We start from the raw sequence: 22,109 nt of genomic DNA on the forward strand, positions 1-22,109 counted from the left end.
CATGGGGGTTGGCGGACTTACCGCCCCATTCCGACCTTGGCGGGGCGGTAAGTCCCCAATCCCCATTTACCCTTCCCCATTCCCATTTTTGCCCCATAGGGTATAATGGGAGTGGGGAAGGCGTTAATTACGCCACCGTAAATTACGGTGGCGTAATTAACAACAAGTCCCGTAGCGCCATGGATTTTTCCGCCCGGAAAAACCAGGCGAAAAAACCACCATGGCGCTACGGGAACTCGTAGTAAGGCGGAAAGGTACGCCATGCATTACGCTGGCGTAAAACCCTTTCCGCCAGGGTCGTAATGAGGGCCACTATCTTCTGGGTGCGAGACATACAGTAACTGTCATCACGGATCACCGCAATCTGCAATACTTGAGGACTGCCAAGGCCCAATCCTCTCGTCAACTTCGTTGGGCTCTCTTCTTTGTGGAATACGGTTTTATCATCACCTACAGACCCGGAATACGCAATGGGAAAGCAGACACTCTGTCACGCATGAGTGAGGCAAAAACAAAGAGGTGATGGCTGGAAGGTTTAGAATGAATCTTAACCACTGGCATTGCTCTGGGCAACCCACCAGACCATCATTCTTTGCCTGCCAAGCCTTTACAGAAGGGGAAAGACCATATGCAAATCAGGCTTGGTCCCACCCCTAAAAGGGGCAGTCCAGCCCGAACTGCTAGGTCACATCCCTTCTGCACGAGACCACAAGCATCCCCAAACATGTTTCGGCCTTGTTGGGCCTCATCAGTGAGGAGTAGCTTGGGTCTCTAGGCCCAGCAGGCACAGGACCCACGTCTGGGCATACCCGTCCCACTCACGCATGAGTGTGGACCAAGAAGCTTTTACCACGTCTGAGCCTGTGGCCATCATTCCTGAAGAATGAATTCAGAACAAAATCATCGCAACCACCTGTTTAGATGACTTGAAAACCAATCTCCAATCTGTGTATAAGCGCTTTACGAATAAACAATTACAATCTGTCAATGCAAATAATATTGGTCACTGTAAATCATTTTGTGGGGCTTGGGCTGTCCCTGACCCAACAAATCAGTATTGCTAGTCATGACTGGCCTTTGACGTTGCCAGTATTTGCATAGGCTGTGGTTCACAGCAACCAGATGCCACGTGCATGCAGAGTAAGAGGTTCACAGCAACCAGCTGCCACATGCATGCAGAGTAAGAGGTTCACAGCAACCAGATGTCACGTGCATTCAGAGTAAAAGGTTCACAGCTGCCACATGCATGCAGAGTAAGATTTGCACAGCAACCAGCTGCCACGTGCATGAAGAGTACGAGGTTCACAGCAACCAAATTCCACGTGCATGCAGAGTAACAAGGGTAATATTGTAGAGGAGCTGTGCTGCTTTCAGGCATGAGGGTCTTTTTTCTGATTGCCCCAGCTATGCCATGTAGTCACCTCCCAACCCCATGTGACGCTGGAGGCAAACACTCCACACAGCGGCCACAAATACTACTCATCCCGCTCTGTTTGGTGGAGAGTTCAAAGTGGAAGATTTGAATGATGGTTCATTTGGACAGCTTTTGATGTTTCATGAAAAGAATTGCAAAAGGAGTATTTTTATTCTTATAGCAAACTCAAACTACCAGTTAGCCGCCTGAATGTATGTTGTGAAACACTTGTGTGTAGGCGCGTTATCAATGCCTTATCATATCTTCTTAAAAGACACATTGGGCCTCATTACAACCCTGGCAGTGACGGTATGAACGGTGCCGGTAAGGCATCTGCACCATTCATACAGTCCCGCTGAATTACGATTAATGCTCTTGGGTGCCGGACAGCCCGCCAGGTCTTACCTGGCGGGCTACGCCGCATCCGCGAGCATAACTCGTAATTGTGCAGGCACCATTATCAACAGTGCCGGCGTATCCATGCTCCCCACCCCCATTTTGTGCTATGGGGCAGAATGGGGATCGGGAGCCCGGCAATACCGCCTCCCGCGAATAGGCAATTACCGGCCCATTCAACTCGTAATGGGCCCGTTATTGCCCAATCGCGGGAGGCGATGCCGGTAGCAAGCATGGCGGTAGCCGTGCCTGCCGTAAAGGCACGGCTACGACCATGCTCGTAATGAGGCCCATTGGGCCTCATTACAAGTATGGCGGTAAGGCAACAACGGCTCCGGTATCGCTACCAGCACCATTGCTACCGTACCGCCATACTACGAGTTCTGCTCGTGGGTGCCCTTGCAGCCACCAGGTCCGATCTGGTGGTCATACCGGCACCCGCGAGCAAACATGATGGTAGCACTGGTACCGTTATTAATGGTACCAGTGCTACCACTCTCCCCATTCCCATTCGGTCCTATGGGGCCGAATGGGGACACCCTTATTACCGGCACCCACGAGTGGGCAATTACCGGGTCTGCCAAACTCGGCATGACCCGGTAATTGCCCATTCGCGAGTGCCGGATTTTTTCACAAGTTTGGAGGTAGCCAGTGTTTAAACTCTCTTGCTTATTTTCCTGTGTTCTTATTTGATACAGTGAAACATGTTAATTTTTTTTATTAGGTGGTTATATATTCTTGACGTCACACAATGATAAACACCCAGGTTACTTTTTCACACATCTTTTGCTGGGAGTCTTCAAGCCATGAAAGTGCATTTACTAAAACCACAGGCCCTGTTATTGCAGCCACTGGGTTGCAATCTGGTCTGTAATATCCCATTCAAGATGTGGGGGAGGGGGACCCTATATATCAATTCCAAGTTATAGTACTTGATGATCTGGGAATTCATCTTTATAAAACTGTATCATTGAAAGGAAACGTGGGGGTCAGGAAAGGAAACGTAGGGGTCAGGAGAGGAAACGTAGGGGACAGGAGAGGGCAAGTGAGTGGTGATGATTTGCCAAAGATACGAGAAGGGTGGTTGCTTGCCTAGAGACTGCAGAGGTTGTTTGCCCCAATTCTTTGCTAATTCTGTTCACATTTAAAGACCTGCAGCAATGTGGTCACTGCCTCGTGACTCAAGAGGTGCAGAAGCTCTACTTTGAGGGAGCTCTGAGGCAATGCAGAAGTTGAGGCCCTTTGGCTGGTCTGGCCCAGGTGCAATCCCTGCCCCGAGGTCCTTGGGGCCTGCGGCCACAGCAGAGACATGTGCATGTCTCTCCCCTTATGAAATGTAAATCTTTCTACAGGAAAAAGAAGCCTCACCTGTAGCTTTTGAATTAAAAGCAGATTGCTAGTTTGGACCAAATGGCATAAAACATAAAAAGCAATCATGAAACTGCTACAAGAGCAACAATTTACTTCAGTTAGCAAAATTGGCACAAGCTTGCCCCTTACTCCCGAGTCAGGTGTTGTTTTAAAGCCAAAGTGACTGTAAAACCTGTCCCAAATAGAAAGCCTGACTGCAGCTGGGCAGATGTGCCCAAGAGCCTGAGCTGCAGCCTGGCCTCGAACCCCGGCTTCAGCACTTAACTAACTAAAGTGTCTGCTCCTGGGCATATCATTTCCCCTCACTGAGGCTGATCTGCAGCGCCTAGAGGCCCACGCCCGCACACTAGGCGCTACTGTAAAGGCCCCACTCCTGGTTGGGGCAGAAAGACACTTCCCCGCCCCCCTCTTACCGGTCTGTGCATTACTGCAGGTCTCCTCCTCGCTGGGATAGAAGTGGAGACGCACATCTAGCCCCAGGGGGCGGCGTGTAGCCCGGGGGGGGGGGCGCTACAGGGGTGGGTTGTGATGGCCACAAAGATTCGACTCTCTGCGTAGATGAGACGCTACTCTCCCCCTAGAACATGGCCGCCGAGCAGACGCTACTCTCCCCACTGCCTGAGGCTACTGAGCATGCGCGCGTCTCAGACACGTCTCACGTTCAGGGGGGGCAGCTGCTACTGCGCATGCGTATTGCTCTGAAACCTCTCTCTGGCTGAGCCCACTAAGCATGCGTAGTGACCTGATACTACTCTCATTCCCAGTAGGTCCCACTGAGCATGCGCAATGCACAGCCACCACTCTCTAGGCCGAGGAGAGAGACGCCACTCTCCTCAGTTGACACTCTCTAGACATGCTACTGTTCTGAACTCTTTTCAAACCTGGTACATTCCCCAAAACCTACTGGAGCAGCATTCCACTGAGAGCATCTACTCAGCCCTTCAACAGGGGCTGTTTATTCACGCAGGCACTACCATACCTGCCTACATTAAAAAAGAAAAATGTTTTATTGTTATAGCTGAAAAATATCAACTTTACAACATTGCCTACATTTAAAAATCAAAAACCCTGAGATGTATATGCCCCGCCCACAGCCACACAAGACATAACTCTCAACCATTTGTGTCAAAAAGGCGGGTGAAAACACCCGATTTTATTTTTGGCGGGTGAGAGGCCCATTGAAATGAATGGGCGTGCAGGTGGCTTGACGGGTGAGTCAGCTGTTTAGAAGGCGGGTGACACCCGCCAAAAGCGTGTGAGTTGAGAGCTATGACAAGACTCCGCCCTTTTGCACACAGCTCCGACCAAACACGCCAAAAAGGTAAACTCGGTTGTTGTAGCTGTCATTAGAAGCACGTTTGAAGTTTGCACTTTACGGTGGAATGTTATAAATGTAATTAAATTGGCTATTCCTAACCACCCACATTGCAACAGCCTCTTTCTAAATCTGCCTGCTTCTACTCTCTGCCCTCTGCAACTCATCCAGAACAGGACTGCAAGACTTGTCCTTGGCCTGAAGCCCAGGGATCGTATCTCTCCAGGACTGAAATCTCTGCATTGGCTCCCAGTGGCTGCGAGGATTAAGTTCAAAACCCTCTGCATTGTCCACAAGGCCTTAATGACACTGGATTGAAAGCAGTATTGCTACGTTATTTTGCTGAAGCTTTCATTCTTTTTGGCCAGTTTGCCTTATGTTTTAGTGGCCACTGCTCAAAAAGAATGAAAGCTTAAGCAAAATAAACGCGGTAACACTGCTTTCAATCCAGCAGTATTACTGCATAGCTCTCAACTCACCCGCTTTTGGCGGGTGTCACCCGCCTTGCAAAGGGCTGACTCACCCGCCAGGCCTCCTGCACGCCCATTCATTCCAATGGGCGTCTCACCCGCCAGAAACAAAATCGGGTGATTTCACCCGCCTTTGCAAGACAAATGGTTGAGAGCTATGTTACTGCATTTATTTTGCTCCAGTCTGCATTCTTCTTGGTCCCGACCGGGTCCCGCCGACAAACACCTCCAGCCGATTGGCTACCGGCAGCAGTTTTTTGTAGCCAATCTGATAGAGGATTTAACGTGACCAGATTACCCGGATTTCGCAGGGTCTTCCCCGGAGATACAGAGAAGAGGCTAAAAACCCAGAGTCTCTGGGGAAAACCCAGAGATTAGGCAGGTATGTGCACTACACAAGTAACCCTATAGGAGATAAACCTTCAATATTGTTGCTTCTGATATTCATACATACCAACATTTTGCCACAGCTGGGAGAGAGATGTGTTACTCTTCTTCACAATAAAAGGATGCGACACCCGAGTTGAAGAACTCCTTCCCTTTATTACCTCCTTCCTCGTAGTACATAAACCAACTGTCGTTCCCGGGCTCCCCACCCCTTTCTCCTCCTTCTTCCCGACATTGTGTCGTGGCTCTGCTTATAGGAGCAGTAGCCTGCAACACCACCCCCGGACAGGTGTTCGAACGTCTGGCTCAGCATTCTTCCACTAGTCGTGTGGGTCATCTTGATGACCCTTTGGGGGCGCCATCCTCCGCTCTCAGCTTCCTCGCCCTCCAGTTCTCTTACTTGGTCACCTTCATTTTTTTCCTCCCCTCCTGGGGGCAGCCATGGGTCGTCTTGCGATTCTGCCCTCTCTGGCTCTTGGTCCGATATGGGCATGTCCGCTTCTACCCTCTTGATGAAGGTTTAAACTGTGAGGCATTCCTTGTTATTTTGTGTCTTGCATTCTGTGCTGTCACCATTGTCCCTTTGAGGGCCTCCACTGTGTGGGGTCTCAGTAAAAATCTCATGTCTGTTTTCCTGGTCATTGGCTGTCTTACTAGGACCTCCTTGCAGACTGCAAATTCTTTGGGCACCGCTTTCTGCCTTTCATATGTGTCTTGTGCCTTTCTTTCCTCTCTGTGTCTCCGGTCACTATTTCCTCATCTTGCTCCTCGTGGTCATCTGAGTTCCTCACCAGTCTGGTCTATATCTGATGGCACATTAGGATTTCAGATGGCGCCTTTCCGGTGGCTTCATGGGTGGTATTCCGGTAATGCCTGAGCATCCTGTTCAGTTCCTGGTGGGGGTTTATAGCTTCGACATGAGCCCTTTGGATGGTCAATTTGATGGACGCCATGAATCGCTCAGCCATAACATTTTCCTGGGGCCATCGGGGTGTGAGGTGTAGATGGTTGAACTTCATGTGCTTCGCAAATGCGGCAGCCATGGCTGTTGAACGGTGGGCCATTGTCCGATTTGATTGTGCGGGGTATGCCCCATTCGCTCAGCACTTCGTCAAAGGTTGCAGCGACTTGTGGATATGCTGTTGTGGCCACTTTCTTGACGATGGGGAAACGTGTATACTCATCAATGAAAACTAGTAGTTATTCACCAGTGTCCATAGGGCCGTAGAAATCAACTGCCACGCGGTCCCAGCATCTGTCCAGGATTTGCGTGTGTTGTATCCGAATTGGCGCATCCGCCCTCACAGTGTATTCGCAAGGTAGGCAGTTTTTTACCAGTATCTGGTCTTTCCATCTAACATCTTTCCATCAAATACCTTTCTATCGCAAATTATTCATTGAATTGCCTTTCCATCGAAAAGCATATTCATTGAATAATTTTCTATGGTTAATTTCGATGGATAGGGTTAAGGGTTAGGGTTGGGGCTGGGGTTAGATTTAGGGCTAGATGAAGGGTTAGATTAAGGGTTAGATTAGGGTTAGGGGTTAGGGTTGGGGCTAGGGTCAGATTTAGGGTTATATTAAGGATTAGATTAGGGTTAGTGTTAGGAGGTAAGGGGGGTCGGTGTGGGGGTTGGGAGGGGCTGCGGGGGGAACCCCCCAATATACAAAAAAAATTACACGTTACAGGGAGTTGGCAAGTGCCGAAATTTCAGCACTGGACAGCTCCATGTAACGTTTTAATGTAGAAAATAAACACATCGCAATGCTATCTTTTACATTTAAAAGTACATATCCATTCGATGGAAAAGTTTTGATTGATTTGCACTTTTAATGTAAAACAGAATTTCGATGCTTTTATTTTCGATGCATCTTTTTCGATGCATTGTCATTTCGATGCATCTTTTTCGATGCAATGACCATAAACCTTCTTTACCCTTTCCTCTACATGGGTGTCCATGAAGGGGAACCAGAAGTGGCACCTCAGCAGCTTCTTTGCATTATCAGCTACTCTGTGTCATTCATGGGCCGACTTGATGGCTTCTGCCCTGAGCATGAAGGGGATTACCAACTTGCATATTCGCAAAAGTATCGACTGGTCCTTGACTGCAAGTTCTTTGTGCATTTTGGCCAAGCGTTCGATTTCCTGTCTGTTCGCCCCTGGATGGCTTGCGAGGTGTCGGCAGCGTTGTTGGTGGTCAATGCTATGGCCATTGCTATGGCTGCATCAGCCGCGAATGTGGACGCGACCATTTCCAGTGAGGGTGCAGGTGGTGGGGTTTTCGTTGTGACATAATTAAGATATTCTATGTCGCCCTTTCTTGTCATTTACCATTACCGCCACTGGTCTTGCAGAATTACTGTTGGTGGTGGTAGGCCGGCCGGCATTAATTGGAGTCCATATCACTCCATGGGGATTCTGGCGATTTGGCTTTTTTTGTCAGTAAGGCAGAGTATTTTTATTTGATTTTTATTGGCTATTTGTATGGTGCATATACACAAGTGTTTCCAGGTGCCACAAGAAAAGTTGGGGGCGGGGGACATGGGAAAGAAGTAGTCCAACAAACGGTTATATTGGCCTTGTGACAATCCTACCATGCAAGTGCAAGACAAGGGGGTAAGTGCAGGAAGAGGGGATAGAGGGAGAAGTGCAGGAGTGGTGTCCCCAAGAGGAGGTGGGGTTGACACGTGCAAGGGGGGGGCAAGGGGGTAAGTGCCAAAGCAAAACAGGTTGGAGGGAAGGATGAGTGCATTTGACATGGAGGACCAGGTTAGGGCTCTTCCTGGGTTGGGAGCCCGAGGGCAAGCACTGGCAAGGGATGCTGGGGGGACTTGTAAAGGGGTAGTCTGGCCCCTGTGTGACTCTGAATGGAACAGGCACCAGTCACAGCGGCAGAGGGAATGTTAGCACGGAAGGGGGAGAGGAAGGAAGAGGAGAAAAGAAAAGTCTTGAGAAGTTTCAGGAACTTATGAAGGCACGGCTCAGGTTTGAGGGGGGCAGGGAGGCTGTTCCAGAGGGAGGAACCAGCCGAGGAAATGGATCTACCTCCCACTCACTGCCTGGAGAACCATTTGATCTGCAGAGAGTTGGAGCCAGAGGACTGAAGGACTCTGGCAGGGAGGTATTTAGGGAGGGAAAGCTGGATGTAGAGAGGTCCCAGGCCACAGAGAACCTTGTGGATGATGCAAAGAGTCTTGAATTTGATCCTTGCAGTCACTGGGAGCCAGTGGCGAGATTTTAGGGCTGGAGAGATGCGGCCCCTGGGCTTGAGGCCAAGGATAAGTCTGGCAGTCCTATTCTGGATTAGTTGAAGGGGGCCAAGGGAGGAAAGAGGCACATTGCGGAAGAGGCTGTTGCAGTAGTCCAGCCTAGATAGAATCAGGGTAGATCTCTTTCCTCGGCTGGTGCATCCCACTGGAACAGCCTCCCTGCCTCCCTTTAAACTTGAGGAGAACCATCTCTGGTTCCGGAAGCACCTCATAACCTTTCTCATTGCTTCTGCTTTTTCTCCTCCTCTCCTCTGCTGACCCCCTAACTGGAACTAGAGCTGCACTTGCTACCTTGACACACCCTCTGGTCTCGGCACCACCTGCACTGCACACCTGACAACACCTGCACTTGGGGACTGTTTCTGTATCCCTACAGTCCCCCTCCCAGCCCTTGACACCTGTCGTCTACACTTACCCTTGCACTTGCCACATGCTGGCCGTTTACTTACTTATTGTTATTATCTTTGCCATGTACTGCACTTTTCCCTTCCCCTCCTCCCTTGCACTTGCACGATCTGAATGACACCTGGCCTAGTAGAATCGTTGTCCGTCCTCCCTTTGTTCCCCTCCCTTGCCTCGTCGCACCTTGAAACACTTGTGTAGAGGCGCGTTATAAATGCCATATCATATCATTAAGGCAGATATCATTGGCAGAGCACCATGCCTGAATAGCAGTCAGGCAGTCAGGTATGAGGGAGGAGGGGGAGGAGGAGGAGGAGGAAGGCAGCTTGAAGGAGATCTGTGTGCCATCTGCATAACACTGAAAATGGGTGGAGATGGTGGAGATCAGGTGGGCCAGAGGGGCCAGGTAGATGCTGAAAATCCATGGCGATAGGATAGAGCCTTGAGAGAAGCCACAGGTAGAGAGTGAGGTGGAGGAGAGAAAATGACCCTTGTCACTTGTGAGGGTCTGTTTGAAAGGAAGGAGGTCAGTTGTCCGTGATGCCTAGGATATCATGGAGACGGTTCATGAGGATGTAGTGGTTGACTGTGTCAAAGGCAAAAGAGAGATTGAGGAGGATCAGAACGGAGGGAGTGTTAGACTCCAGGTTAGAGAGAAGGTCTTCATGGGTATTCAGGAGAGAAGTTTCCGTGCCTCTGGATGCCATGAAACCGGACTGGTGGTCATGGAGGCAGCCAAGCTTTTTGTTGTTGTGGGTCAGTTGGGGGATGACCAGCTTCTCCATGAATTTTCCCAAAAAAGGAGTGACAGATATAGGGCGATAGTTAGCCGGGCCAGAAGGGTCAGCAGATGGCTTTTTTAGGAGAGTGTGCGCAAGAGAGTGCTTAAGGGGGTGTGGGAAGGGGCAAGTGGCAAACGGGTGGTTGCAGAGGTCGACCAAGGCTGGGACGAGACAGGTGATATTGTCCTTGATGATTCTGGAGGAGAGGGGGGCACCTGTTTGAAGGAGACTTTCATGCTAGAGATATCGTCTGGTGCAATGGGAGAGAAGGAGGAGAGTATGGAGGGCTAGAGGGGTGTCAATGGAGGCAAGAGAACAGGGGTGGGGGTGGGAACAGATGACAGAGAGCACCGAATGTCCAGAGTGTTGTAGGGGAAGTGGCTGGCCAGTGCAGTGCAGAGGGCCTGGGAGGGAGAGGAAAGGAGTAGACTGCAGTAGGATTAGCAAGTTCATTGCAGATTTTAAAGAGCTCAGTTTTTGATGGCTCCAGAGATGCAAGCTTGGACATGAGTCCTCTTCTTGGAGCAGATGGTGAGACGATATTTCCTTTGGAGTAGGCGGCAGGCCAGTTTGTCAGAGGATGAGCTAGACGCCTGCCACTTCTGTTCTGCAGCTTTGCACTTGCATTTCAGAGCTGCCAAGTAAGAATAATACCAGGAGTTGCATTTTGAGGCAGGCTTCATGACGGGGTCAAGGATGTCCAGGGTGTGAGAGATAGAGAGATGGAGGTTAGCTGGAACAGAGTCAGAAGGAGAGTCCAAAGACGGGGACAGGGTATGGATGAACGAAGAGGCAAAAGCAGAACCTGGCACCCACTTCATCGGTCGAATGATGGAGGAGACTGGCAGTGCGGGTGGGGGCATTGTCTTGGGACCAGGGAGGTCAAGTAGGAAAGACCAGGATAGTGGAGTAGTAAGAGGGTTGGAGTGTGTGGTGTCTGTTGAGATGAGAGCATCCAAGGTGTGTCCGACAGAGTGGGTTGTGCCAGAGGGAAGGATATTGATGGAAAGAGAGGTTGCGAAAGAGTGCAGTAGCCACAGTCGAGATGGATGTTAAAGCCCCCAAGGAAGATATGTTTGGGGAAGCAGGCAAGAAGAGAGGAGGACAGGTCCGCCCATTCTGAGAGGAAGAGGGAGGTTGGTCCAGGGGGCCTGTAGATGATAGCAAGAGTAAGAGAGAAGGTAGGCGAGACAGAAAGCCTGCAGACTAGGCTTTCAAAGGATGAGTAGGTTTGAGTGGGGATGATGGAGACAGGCACCAACTCAGAGAAGATCAGAGCCACTCCACTGCCAGGCCGGGAGGGCCTGGGATTCGACAGCCTCTTGTAGCCCTCAGGGAGAAGAGTGTCAAAAGCAGTGACAGAGCTGGCCATGAACCATGTTTCGTTAAGAGCAAGGACATCAAGGTCAAGGTATTCAAGGAGGACACAGATGTCTGAAGAGTGTTTGATAGCAGAGCAGGAATTGAGGGTAGCAAAGTGAAGATGGTTGCCCCGTTTAAATGATTTGTTGTGGGCACAGGAGTGGGGTGCCACCACTGGGGGATGAGGGAAGGATGGGTGGCAAGAGAGGGGGTAAGTTGAAGAGAAATGGAAGACACCTGTCAAGAAGGAGGAGGTTGGACTGGGAACTCTGGGCCATGATAGTGCCATTGTGAAAGACATTAATAGTGCATTTGGAAAATGCGAAGTGCGCCAAGAGCCCTTCCCATCTGGTGTCGCCCGTAATGGGTGAGGAAGAGAAAGGGGAGGGGACAGAGAGCATATGGGGGTCCATAAGTCAGATGAAGGAACCGCAAAGAGAATGTCAGTGATAGTGTGTCTGAAGGATGCATTAATGTAGGTGTCTGCAATGGGCAGACCAGGGTTGGAACTCAGGAGTGCCTTTTTAAATGTCTTCCTTCTAGACTTTATGAGAGAAGGAGGATAGGCGACGAAAAAGCAATTAGAAAAGATGGAGATGGAGAGCACCATGGGGGCAGAGACAAGAGGAGGGATGGTCGGGGAATAGCAAAGAAGATGGTTACGAGCACTATGCCACAGTAGAATCTCACCAGGTGGCCAAGTAGACAAAATAAATGAGCAACACTGGAAATGCGAGATGCAAAGGTCATTAACACATTGCAAAGCACGCCTAAATCCAAATTAGCCAGAAAGCACTAAAAAGTGGTACAAAAAGGAAGATGCACAATTGGAAAAGCACACCTAAATTCGAATTAGCCAGAAAGCTAGAAAGGAACACTGACCAATGTTAGTGATTTCTCACTTGGGAATAATAAACTTTTGCAGTCATCCACGACCACGCCTCTACTGTTATTTAACCGTCCCTCATGGAGAGTAATCCTGGGTTTGAATTCTTCTTGGTCTGTGTAGACTTGTCACAGTAGGGCTGAGTGTGTAGTCGTGGATTGGGATTCTTCTTGGTCTGTGTGGTCTTGTCACAGTAGGGCTGATGATGTAGTCCTGGGTTAGGATTCTTCTTGGTCTGTGTGGACTTGTCACAGTAGGGCTGAGTGTGTAGTCGTGGATTGGGATTCTTCTTGGTCTGTGTGGACTTGTCACAGTAGGGCTGAGGGTGTAGTCGTGGGTTAAGATTCTTCTTTGTCTGTGTGGACTTGTCACAGTAGGGCTGAGGGTGTAGTCGTGGGTTGGGATTCTTCTTGGTCTGTGTGGACTTGTCACAGTAGGGCTGAGGGTGTAGTCGTGGGTTGGGATTCTTCTTGGTCTGTGTGGACTTGTCACAGTAGGGCTGAGGGTGTAGTCCTGGGCAGTATTCTTCTTGGTCTGTGTGGACTTGTCACAGTAGGGCTGAGGGTGTAGTTGTGGGTTGGGAATCTTCTTGGTCTGTGTGGACTTGTCACAGTAGGGCTGAGTGTGTAGTCGCGGGTTAGGATTCTTCTTGGTCTGTGTGGACTTGTCACAGTAGGGCTGAGTGTGTAGTCCTGGGTTAGGTTTCTTCTTGGTCTGTGTGGACTTGTCACAGTAGGGTTGAACATGTAGTCCTGGGTTAGGTTTCTTCTTGGTCTGTGTGGACTTGTCACAGTGGGGCTGAGGGTGTAGTCATGGGTTAGGATTCTTCTTGGTCTGTGTGGACTTGTCACAGGAGGGATGAGTGTGTAGTCGCGGGCTAGGATTCTTGATGATTTGTGTGGACTTGTCACAGTGGGGCTGAGGGTGTAGTCGTGGGTTTGGATTCTTCTTGGTCTGTGTGGAGTTGTCACAGTAGGGCTGAGGGTGTAGTCGTGGGTTAGGTTTCTTCTTGGTCTGTGTGGACCTGTCACAGTAGGGTTGAGGGTGGAGTCGTGGGTTTGGATTCTTCTTGGTCTGTGTGGACTTGTCACAGTGGGGCTGAGGGTGTAGTCGTGGGTTAGGATTCTTCATGGTCTGTGTGGACTTGTCACAGTGGGGCTGAGGGTGTAGTCGTGGGTTAGGATTCTTCATGGTCTGTGTGGACTTGCCACAGTAGGGCTGGTTTCACAGGGTCTTTGCTGTGATGGGTCGTGGTTAGTGGTCGAAAGGGATTGCAGTGGTGGCATTGGAGTCTTCTGATCAGATGGTTCAATCACTATAAGTGATTAATGGCTCTGCCTTTTTATATCTTTCTCATCACATCCACCAGGGGGGTGGGGCAGAAGAGTCTGTGAACATCAATCTCCCTAACCGCAGGAAGTTGGGCACGCTCCCACATACTTTACTGGATGGTGGGGAGGAGTCGGGGTAAACAAAAGTCACGAGAACATATTATATACTCCATCAGGATTTGAATATTAGATGGTGCAAAGCACGTGGCTATTCTAGGTATAATATGAACTTGTGGTGGCGTGCATCACTAATTAATTTCTACCTTGCCATGTGCTAGAAGATGCAAGAACTTGGAGAAACACCCTTCCAGTGCATCGCGTAAAATATTAGTGAGGGCCGAACATCAGCTGGTGACCAATTAGATGTAAACAGGGGCACAACGAAACCTACCTTGAGTAAAAATGTAGACCATAGCACTTATACATATAAGGCAATGCCACAGAGATACATGACTAGAGTGGCTGCACAAAAATACCAGTGTAGCCATGTAATAACAGATGCCATGTCTACTTTATTATAGATGGTCATTAAATAAAAGTAAACAAATATATAAGGTTATGGCACAGTTATAAGTTACTAGAGTGACTGCAGCAAAATGCCAGTGTAGCCATGTAATAACAGATGCCATGCCTACTTGTTAGGCAGAATCCTGTACAGTTCCCTTGGGGAACACTGCAAAAAGATTAAGACTACAGGAGCAAGCAGTAAACCCAAGTGGTAGCAGTCTGCACCACCCAGAGTTTCCTGGTAGCTGTGGCTGAGCAGTTAGACCTCTCTCAAGAAGAGTAGGGCAGTATATAGAGTATAAACGATAGGGCTAAAAACACAGTAGAGCAAACAAACACAGACCAGAGCTTTTTATCAAAAGTATATAATTATTTATTTAAAACACACTTTAGGCAATACACTAGCACTCTAAATCAAAAGCAAGTTAAAACACAGTCAGGCAAAGTATACACACTTCCCTTGATAACTATTAGACAAGTCAGAGTTAAAACACCACGATTTGTCAAAACAGATGTGAGTGCGTAACTTAGATGGCACTCCAATAGTTAAGTAAAAGGGAGAGAAAAAGGCAGGGCATCAAAATAAAACAGTTTCCAACACTTTTATAAGTTCAAAGCAAGTGTGTGAAGGCAGTATACCCTGTAGAGCCAAAGTTCATAGGCCAGGCCCACTTTAAATGGAGCAAAGCGAAATGTGCCCAAGATCACACAGTTTGAAATGCACTAAAAGTCTTTGCAGAATGTTCAAAAGAGGTTGGGGTGATTTGAAAGGTAAAGTTATGTCTGGGGGCCAACCCAGTTGGAAAGCCAAGGATTTAAGGGTCACCTTTGCCAAACCGAAGAAAGGGAGGCCAGGTGGAACACAGTACCTTTAGGAGAGAGGAAGCTCCAGCGGTGCAGTTGTTCCTGGCAGTGGGTGCCGTTCATTGTTTCGACCAGGGGATGAGAAGATCTCGTCGAGGAGGAAACTTGGAGTCGTTGCACTGCCCAGGGATTAAACCAGCCACGAAGTTCGTCAGTTAAAAGGTACGTTCCTTTTATTCGTGGACACAGTGGTGAAGGTTGGCTATCCGGCCGCTGGGGTGCTTAGCACGGGCAATTCAACCAAGAGACGTCCTGGAACGCGAAAAGGGTGAACTGGTTGATCCCACCAGCTCAAAGGAAGAAGACTCGTCCAGCAGAAGATCGTCTCTTGTCGTTGGGAAAGTGGTGAGGACGTTGCAGCAGGGCTCCACCGGTGGTGTCATCATTGCAGATGGCACAGCTTCTTCCCTCTTTGGATTCTTAGGTCCTGTGGCGACTTCTGAAGTTCCAGTCCCAAAAGCCCTGCTTTTATGCAGAAAAACCCCCATTCAACAGCCTAGCTGTCACGCACACATGCTAAGTGGTGAGCGGGCGGCTCACCACTGGGCCAATCAGAATAGAGTGTGACTTGGGTTGCTAAGGCAACGCAGTCCAGGGTGCCAATTCCCCTCCCCACACATCCTGTGGAACCCAGACAGAGTGGCACCATTTGGAGGGCTTCTGTAGAGAAGCCCGCCAAAATAGTGGAACAAAGGGGCCGACCTGGATTAGAATTACGACCCAGGCGGTAAGTTACCGCCTGGGCCGTGACTTTACCACCATGGCGTAAACTATGTTTACGCCATGGTGGTTGGCGGACTTACCGCCCCATTCCGACCTTGGCGGGGCGGTAAGTCCCCAATCCCCATTTACCCTTCCCCATTCCCATTTTTGCCCCATAGGCCATAATGGGAGTGGGGAAGGCGTTAATTACGCCACCGTAAATTACGGTGGCGTAATTAACTCCATGGTCCCTTAGCGCCATGGATTTTAACACCTGCTAAAAGCAGGTGTTAAATCCGCCATGGCGCTAAGGGACCTTGTACTCAGGCAGTAAGGGTCGGCGCTTTTTACGCTGCCGTAAACCCCTTACCGCCTGGGTCGTAATGAGGCCCAGAGACAGACACAAATGCCATTTTAGAAAAGAGTTCTGGTGAAAAGACCCAACCGGTGATTTAATATTAAATAAATAAATCAGCGGTATCTTTAACATTGCACCAAAACGTGGTGCGTTTAAAACCAATGGGAAAATCCCATAGGAAATATTCTGGTGGAATATTTTGCGTGGTAACCACTGCCACCAGCCAGAAACTCAACAAGGGGGGACTGCACAGTGCCCCCTTGAAAACAGACGCAGGGGCAATCGAATTAACCCCTTCCAGTACTTCCACAATATGATGGTTTGTACTGGTTCTGTTCACAATTTTGGACTAGTAAAGTCAATGGTGACTTTACATGCCCTGGGAGACAGTAGTCAGTCCCAGGGTATGGAGTCTATGTTTGGGGGGGGTCACTATGATGCCCCTGTGTTACTGCACTGAGGGTGCTGTGTAACACACATACAAAACAGATGATACCATATGGAGTAAAAGACCCCATAGCCCATAAGCACACAATGGGCCTCATTACAACCTTGGTGCTAAGTGCACCAACTTTACCACCATGGTGTAAACTCTGTTTACACCATGGTGGATGGCGGATTTACCGCCCCATTCCAAGGTGAGTGGGGCGGTAAATCCCCATTTCCCATTTTCCCTTCCCCATTCCCATTTTTGCCCCATAGGGCATAATGGGAGTGGGGAAGGCGCTAATTACGTCGCCGTAAATTACGGCGGCGTAATTAGCACCATGGCAGGTTAGCGCCATGGATTTTAACGCCTGCTAAAAGCAGGCGTTAAAATCAGAATCAGGCGTTAAGGGTTAACGGTGGAGTTAACCCTTAACGCCTGAGTTGTAATGAGGCCCAATAAGTCAAAGACACCTCAAATCATGCCTAAGAGTGGGAAGAAAAGAGTCTCACTCTTAGCAGGAGAAAAAACAAACCCCAAAAATCCAGCAAAGCTGCTGGGGGACTCACTAGGTTTGGGAAATTAGCCTTATAAGAGAATTCTCTGTAACACTACTTTATTAAAGATGGCCATAAAAAAAGTAAACAAATATATAAGGTTATGGCATAGTTATAAGTGACTAGACTGGCTGTTACAAAATGCTATTCTACCCACATAACACATATCCCCAAAGAAATTGCAAGTGTGCACTCCAGCCTCTTCCAGGGGTGCATCCAGTTTAACATTTCAGGGGTTGGGGTGCGGGGGTGTTAACCTTTCAAATGTTGGGGTAGGAGCTAACTTCAAAGAATGTGGGGAGGGGCAAACATGGTATACACATATTCCCTATGTAAGCATCTATCTTCACAAACTAAAGGCTTTTATCCATTTAAATGTGCATTTGCTGGCCAAAGACAGGCCACTGTCCTGGAGAGTGCAGAACAGCAGATGGTGGAGATTGCAGAGCAAGCGATGCTGGGATTGTGGATTTACAGGTTCTCTTATGCCACTGTCCTGGAGAGTGAAGAGCAGGCAATGCTGGAGAGTGCAGAGCAGATGATGCTGGAGAGTGCAGGGCAGCTGATGCTGAAGAGTGCAGAGAAGGTGATGCTGGTCTTCTGGGTTTACAGACTCCCTTATGCCACTGTCCTGGAGAGTGCAGAGCAGGTAATGCTGGAGAGTATATAGCAGGTAATGCTGGAGAGTGCAGAGCAGCTGATGCTGGAGAGTGCAGAGCAGGTGATGCTGGTCTTCTGGGTTTACAGACTCTCCTATGCCACTGTCCTGGAGAGTGCAGAGCAGGTGATGCTGGATGGTACATAACAGGTGATGCCAGGCTTCTGGGTTTACAGACTCTCTTATGCCACTGTCCTGGAGAGTGCAGAGCAGGTGTGTAGAAGTCTTTTCTTTTGGCAAAGCCATGCAAATTAAACATTTAAGACACATACAGATACAGATGGGCCTCTGATCACCTTAACCCAAAGTAGGCCCACCACTTAACAAGCGAGTGCACATTTGTCCGTAAAGCAAGTTTATTGTACAGACAGCATCTACTTGATGCTGTAGAGTCTTGATACTTGATGCTGTAGAGTCAAACTAACCCAAATATTTCTGAACCACACACGTTTGCACATTATATACATTCGGCAATGGTTAAACACTCCCACATATTTTATTACAAGTCATCCCTCCCACACATGATTGGTTAGGCCTATACAAAAGAAATCCAATCTTCTCTAATTTACGCATAATGGTCACATTTATTTAGCTAGCATCATCAGCTCATATTCGTAGCACACCCCTTTTCCAGAGTCTTGTGTAGTAGGTTATCATATCATCACATAGTTAGACATTTAAACACAAACATCATTTACTACAAGTTCCAGCTGGCCTGGGACTTCTAACCCCAGACGTGATGAACACTTCAAACAATATTAAAAGGGGGAAAATAAACAAGTTCCCTTTGAACTGTTAATAACTATATCACCTGCCCAGACTTGCTGGCGTCCTTGTTTAACGCTAATCTAAATCACTACCAATTCAACATGCATGGCGTCCTTACACAACCTCCTGAGAAAATAATTGAAACCCATAACGTAATTATTATCTCTGCCCTTACGTGTTCCTACCCCCAGACATTGTGTGAAACACATTGTGTATAGGCGCTATATAAATAAACAATCAATCACTCAAAACCCAAGGTTTATTACTCAGTCCCGAGCAGATGTGTAACGCTCACCTGAATCCCTCGGAGGCGCAGGTCCGGGCTGGGAGATTTCAGTGTCTTCTAGGGTCACGCGCAGGCCTCTGATAACACCCTGGATGGGCCCTCTCCTCACCGTAATTTTGACCCGGAGGGTGAGGTGTCTGCAAGTAGGAGAACAAGGGGTTAATGTACGTCTGGTTGGCCAATCTGACTTTCCCCTTTCTGGACTCCCCACATTTCTCGTAGGCGGAATGTACTCACCTTAGATAGGTGAAAGCGGAGCTCTCCATCCTGCGTCTGTGCAGGGGCGCTAATGCCAGTTGCTTCACTGGTTCATAACCCAGCCTCTTGATTGCAGAGGATGAAGTCGGGGAGCAAGGCCGTCGTTAACCGCACGAACGGTAAATGCTTGAATACGGAGTCTTATTATATGTCCCCTTAAATGTCTCTTGCCTTTGCAGGTCCGGTATGCAGATACGGTAAGCGAGAAGAATGCCGGAGATCGTGGAGGCACGTAAGTAAAAGAATGTTATTCGAAGTTAAATGCACTTCTTAATGTCTCTTTTCCCTTTTTCAGGTAACCGTAGCAGCCGGCTTTGGAGATGGACGCCGAGGTACGTGCCGGAGTATGGGCAAGCAGATTACAGCTAGAAGACACGTGAGTAGTGATGGCGTACTGTGCCCCTGATGATGTCCTTCTTGTTTTTGCAGGTGCGGTTGAACAGCGCTTGGCGGAGATCGAGACGTAAGTAGCACAGGTAAGCAAATTATCACAGAGGTTCACTAACCAATGTCCTTTGTTTCCGCAGAGTTCTTGGAGTATGAAGAGTGCGGCACGCGGCCTCGGGATGCACCGATGGACGAGGTAAGTGCAGCGCTGGTTTTGCCTTGTCCTAACCTGGTGTCCTTGTTCTCTTTCAGACGCTGCTGAAGACTGAAGACTGGTTTTCCGGGAGGTAAGATAAAGAATTCTTGTTCACAGATGCTGAAGCTGAAGATTCTCTGGAGCTGACACGGTGAGCGTCCTGCTGCTAGTGCAGAATAACGTGAAGCACGTTGCACTGATCGGGTGTGGTTTAAATAAGCCACTGGAGTGCTTAGGTGTCTCCTTCCACAGCCTTGCCCAGGCAAGAAAGAAGTTCCAGCTCTCAGAACAGTTCCAGTATCCAGTCCCAGGGAGTGGTGCTGGCCACACCCAGAAGGTAAAGTAGTTCCAGCCAGGAATGGATGAGGATCTCATCCTACAGGTAAGTGAGCAGCATTGTCTGCAGCAGGTAGGTCCACCCAAGCACCATTCCTCTCAATATGATCCCGGCGCTTCCTGTGCCGGGACTGGGTTCCCTTATGAGCCTGGCGCCACTGGCGCCAGGACAAGGTCCAAAAGGCCCCTGTGGGGACCGGCTGGTGCCTGGAATGGAAGTTGTGACCCTGCTTCCAAGGATGTTGGGCTGGACCTGACTCCTTGGAGGCAGCGGTCATGACAGCACCCCCCCTCAAGGCCCCTCCCAAGCTTGTCTTCTCTGGAGGCTTTGGCTTATTGGGAAAAGTTCGATGAAACTTCCTGACTAGACGAGGTGCATGGACATATTCTGAAGGCTCCCAAGATCTCTCCTGGGTGCCGAATCCCTTCCAATCAATCAGGTAGTATAGTTTCGATTTGGAAATTTTGGAATCCAAGATGTTTCGAATTTCAAATTCGAGTTCTCCATCAACCTGGATTGGCTCTGGAGGTTTAGTCAAACGGGTTCCGGGTTGCATAGGTTTTAGGAGAGCAACATGGAAAACGGGATGTATCTTCATCCGAGTAGGTAACTCCAATTTCACAGCCACCGGATTTATCACAGCCGTGATCGTGTTGGGTCCTAAATACCTTGGGTTGAAGGTGCGTGGTCCTTTTAGGGATAAATGTTTAGTGGACAGCCAGACTTGATCTCCTACTTGATATTGAGGGGCCTCTTTTCGATGTCGATCCGCTCCTTTCTTATGCATTTCCTTGGCTCGTTGAAGGTGGGCTGTGGCTTCCTTAAATGCTTGAGTTATTGTTGCATGCAGATGGTCTACAGCGGGCGTTCCGAGAGCTTGAGGTGGATCCAAATTAGAGGTTCGAGGATGAATTCCATACAGCAGAAAAAAAGGGGTTTTTCCAGTTCCTGAATGGATTGAATTGTTGTAGGCGTATTCAGCAATCCAAAGGACATCCTTCCAAGTGCCCTCCGATTGTTGCAACATGCAGCGTAGATATTGTTCCAGAGTTTGGTTAGTCCTCTCAGTCTGCCCGTCAGTTTGGGGGTGATGGCTGGTGGAAAGTCGTACATCAATTTGCGCTAAACGACAACAACTTCGCCAAAAATGGGAAATAAATTGGCTCCCTCGATCGGAGATTAACACTGAAGGGAAACCGTGCAACCGGACAATGTTTTCAAGGAATTCCCGGGCCAAAACGGGAGCTGTGGGTAAACCTTTCAGTGGAATAAAATGAGCCATTTTTGAAAAAAGGTCCACGATTACTAGAATTGTGTTGTATCCGGAGCAGGGGGGTAAATCCGTGATAAAATCCATTGAGAGAGTATGCCAAGGGCAAAGTGGAATGTCTATTGGATGTAGCAGACCTGCTGGTCTTTCCTTCTGACTCTTGTTTTGTGCGCAGATGCCGCAAGAAGCCACAAAATCTTTAATATCTTTCCTCCAAGATGGCCACCAAAAATGTCTTTTGATTTTCTCTAAGGTTTTGGCAACTCCAGGATGTCCTTCTATTAGTGAATCATGGTAGCAGGTGATGACCTGCTTCTGTAAGTCAACACATGGCAAATATAGTCTTCCTTGGAAATACAATAGATTCTGCTCTACCGTAAAATCTTTTCCTTTCAGTTGCCAATTCAATGAATCTTCAGGAGTTATTAGTTGACTGACTTTCGCTTCGATATCTTCAAGAGATAGCGTGTTCATTACTCCCAGTATCTTTTGTTCGGGGATTATTGGTACCGGCTCTGGATTAGCTGTGTGTTCGTCTACCCCTATTCGGGAAAGGGCATCTGCTTTTCCGTTCTTATTGCCTGGTCGATACGTGATCACAAAATCAAATTCCGCGAAGAATAATGCCCAGCGGAGTTGTCTCGAAGATTGGGCCTTGGCTGACTTCAGATACTGGAGGTTACGATGATCAGTGATTACAGTGACAGTGTGCCGGGCTCCCAGGAGATAATGCCGCCAGGCCTTAAAGGCGGACTTAATTGCCAGAAGTTCTTTGTCCGTAATTGTATAGTTGATTTCGGGGGCCGAAAATTTGCGGGACCAAAATGCCACAGGGTGTAATTGGTGTGTTTCGGGATCTCTTTGTGATAGCACAGCCCCCATAGCGAGGCTGGATGCGTCTGTCTCGACGATATAAGGAAGTTCTGGACGAGGATGCTTCAAGACTGGAGCAGAGATAAATTTGGCTTTCAATTCTTGGAAGGCTTGTTCGGCCTCTGGAGTCCACTCGAATTTGTTATTCTTTTTCAGAAGGGCCGTGATGGGTTGAACTACTCGAGAGAATTCTGGAATGAATCTCCGGTAAAAATTAGCGAAGCCCAACATGCTCTGTACTCCTTTCACGGAAGTCGGGGACGGCCATTTGGTGA

At 48.7% G+C, this 22,109-nt stretch overlaps 1 protein-coding gene across 1 annotated transcript in view; it reads right to left on the bottom strand.

Annotated features, from left to right (window-relative positions):
* Nucleotides 1-22,109, bottom strand: part of LOC138448119 (zinc finger protein 585A-like) — a 270,147-nt gene that overhangs the window by 35,020 nt on the left and 213,018 nt on the right. Inside the window, exon 3 of the mRNA XM_069604668.1 lies at nt 4,161-4,164. Coding sequence (XP_069460769.1) covers nt 4,161-4,164 — 4 coding nt within the window. The remainder of the gene's footprint in view (nt 1-4,160; nt 4,165-22,109) is intronic.

The sequence above is a fragment of the Ambystoma mexicanum genome, chromosome 3q, assembly GCF_040938575.1.
Source record: "Ambystoma mexicanum isolate Mex_15411 chromosome 3q, UKY_AmexF1_1, whole genome shotgun sequence".
Classification (NCBI taxonomy): Eukaryota; Metazoa; Chordata; class Amphibia; order Caudata; family Ambystomatidae; genus Ambystoma; species Ambystoma mexicanum.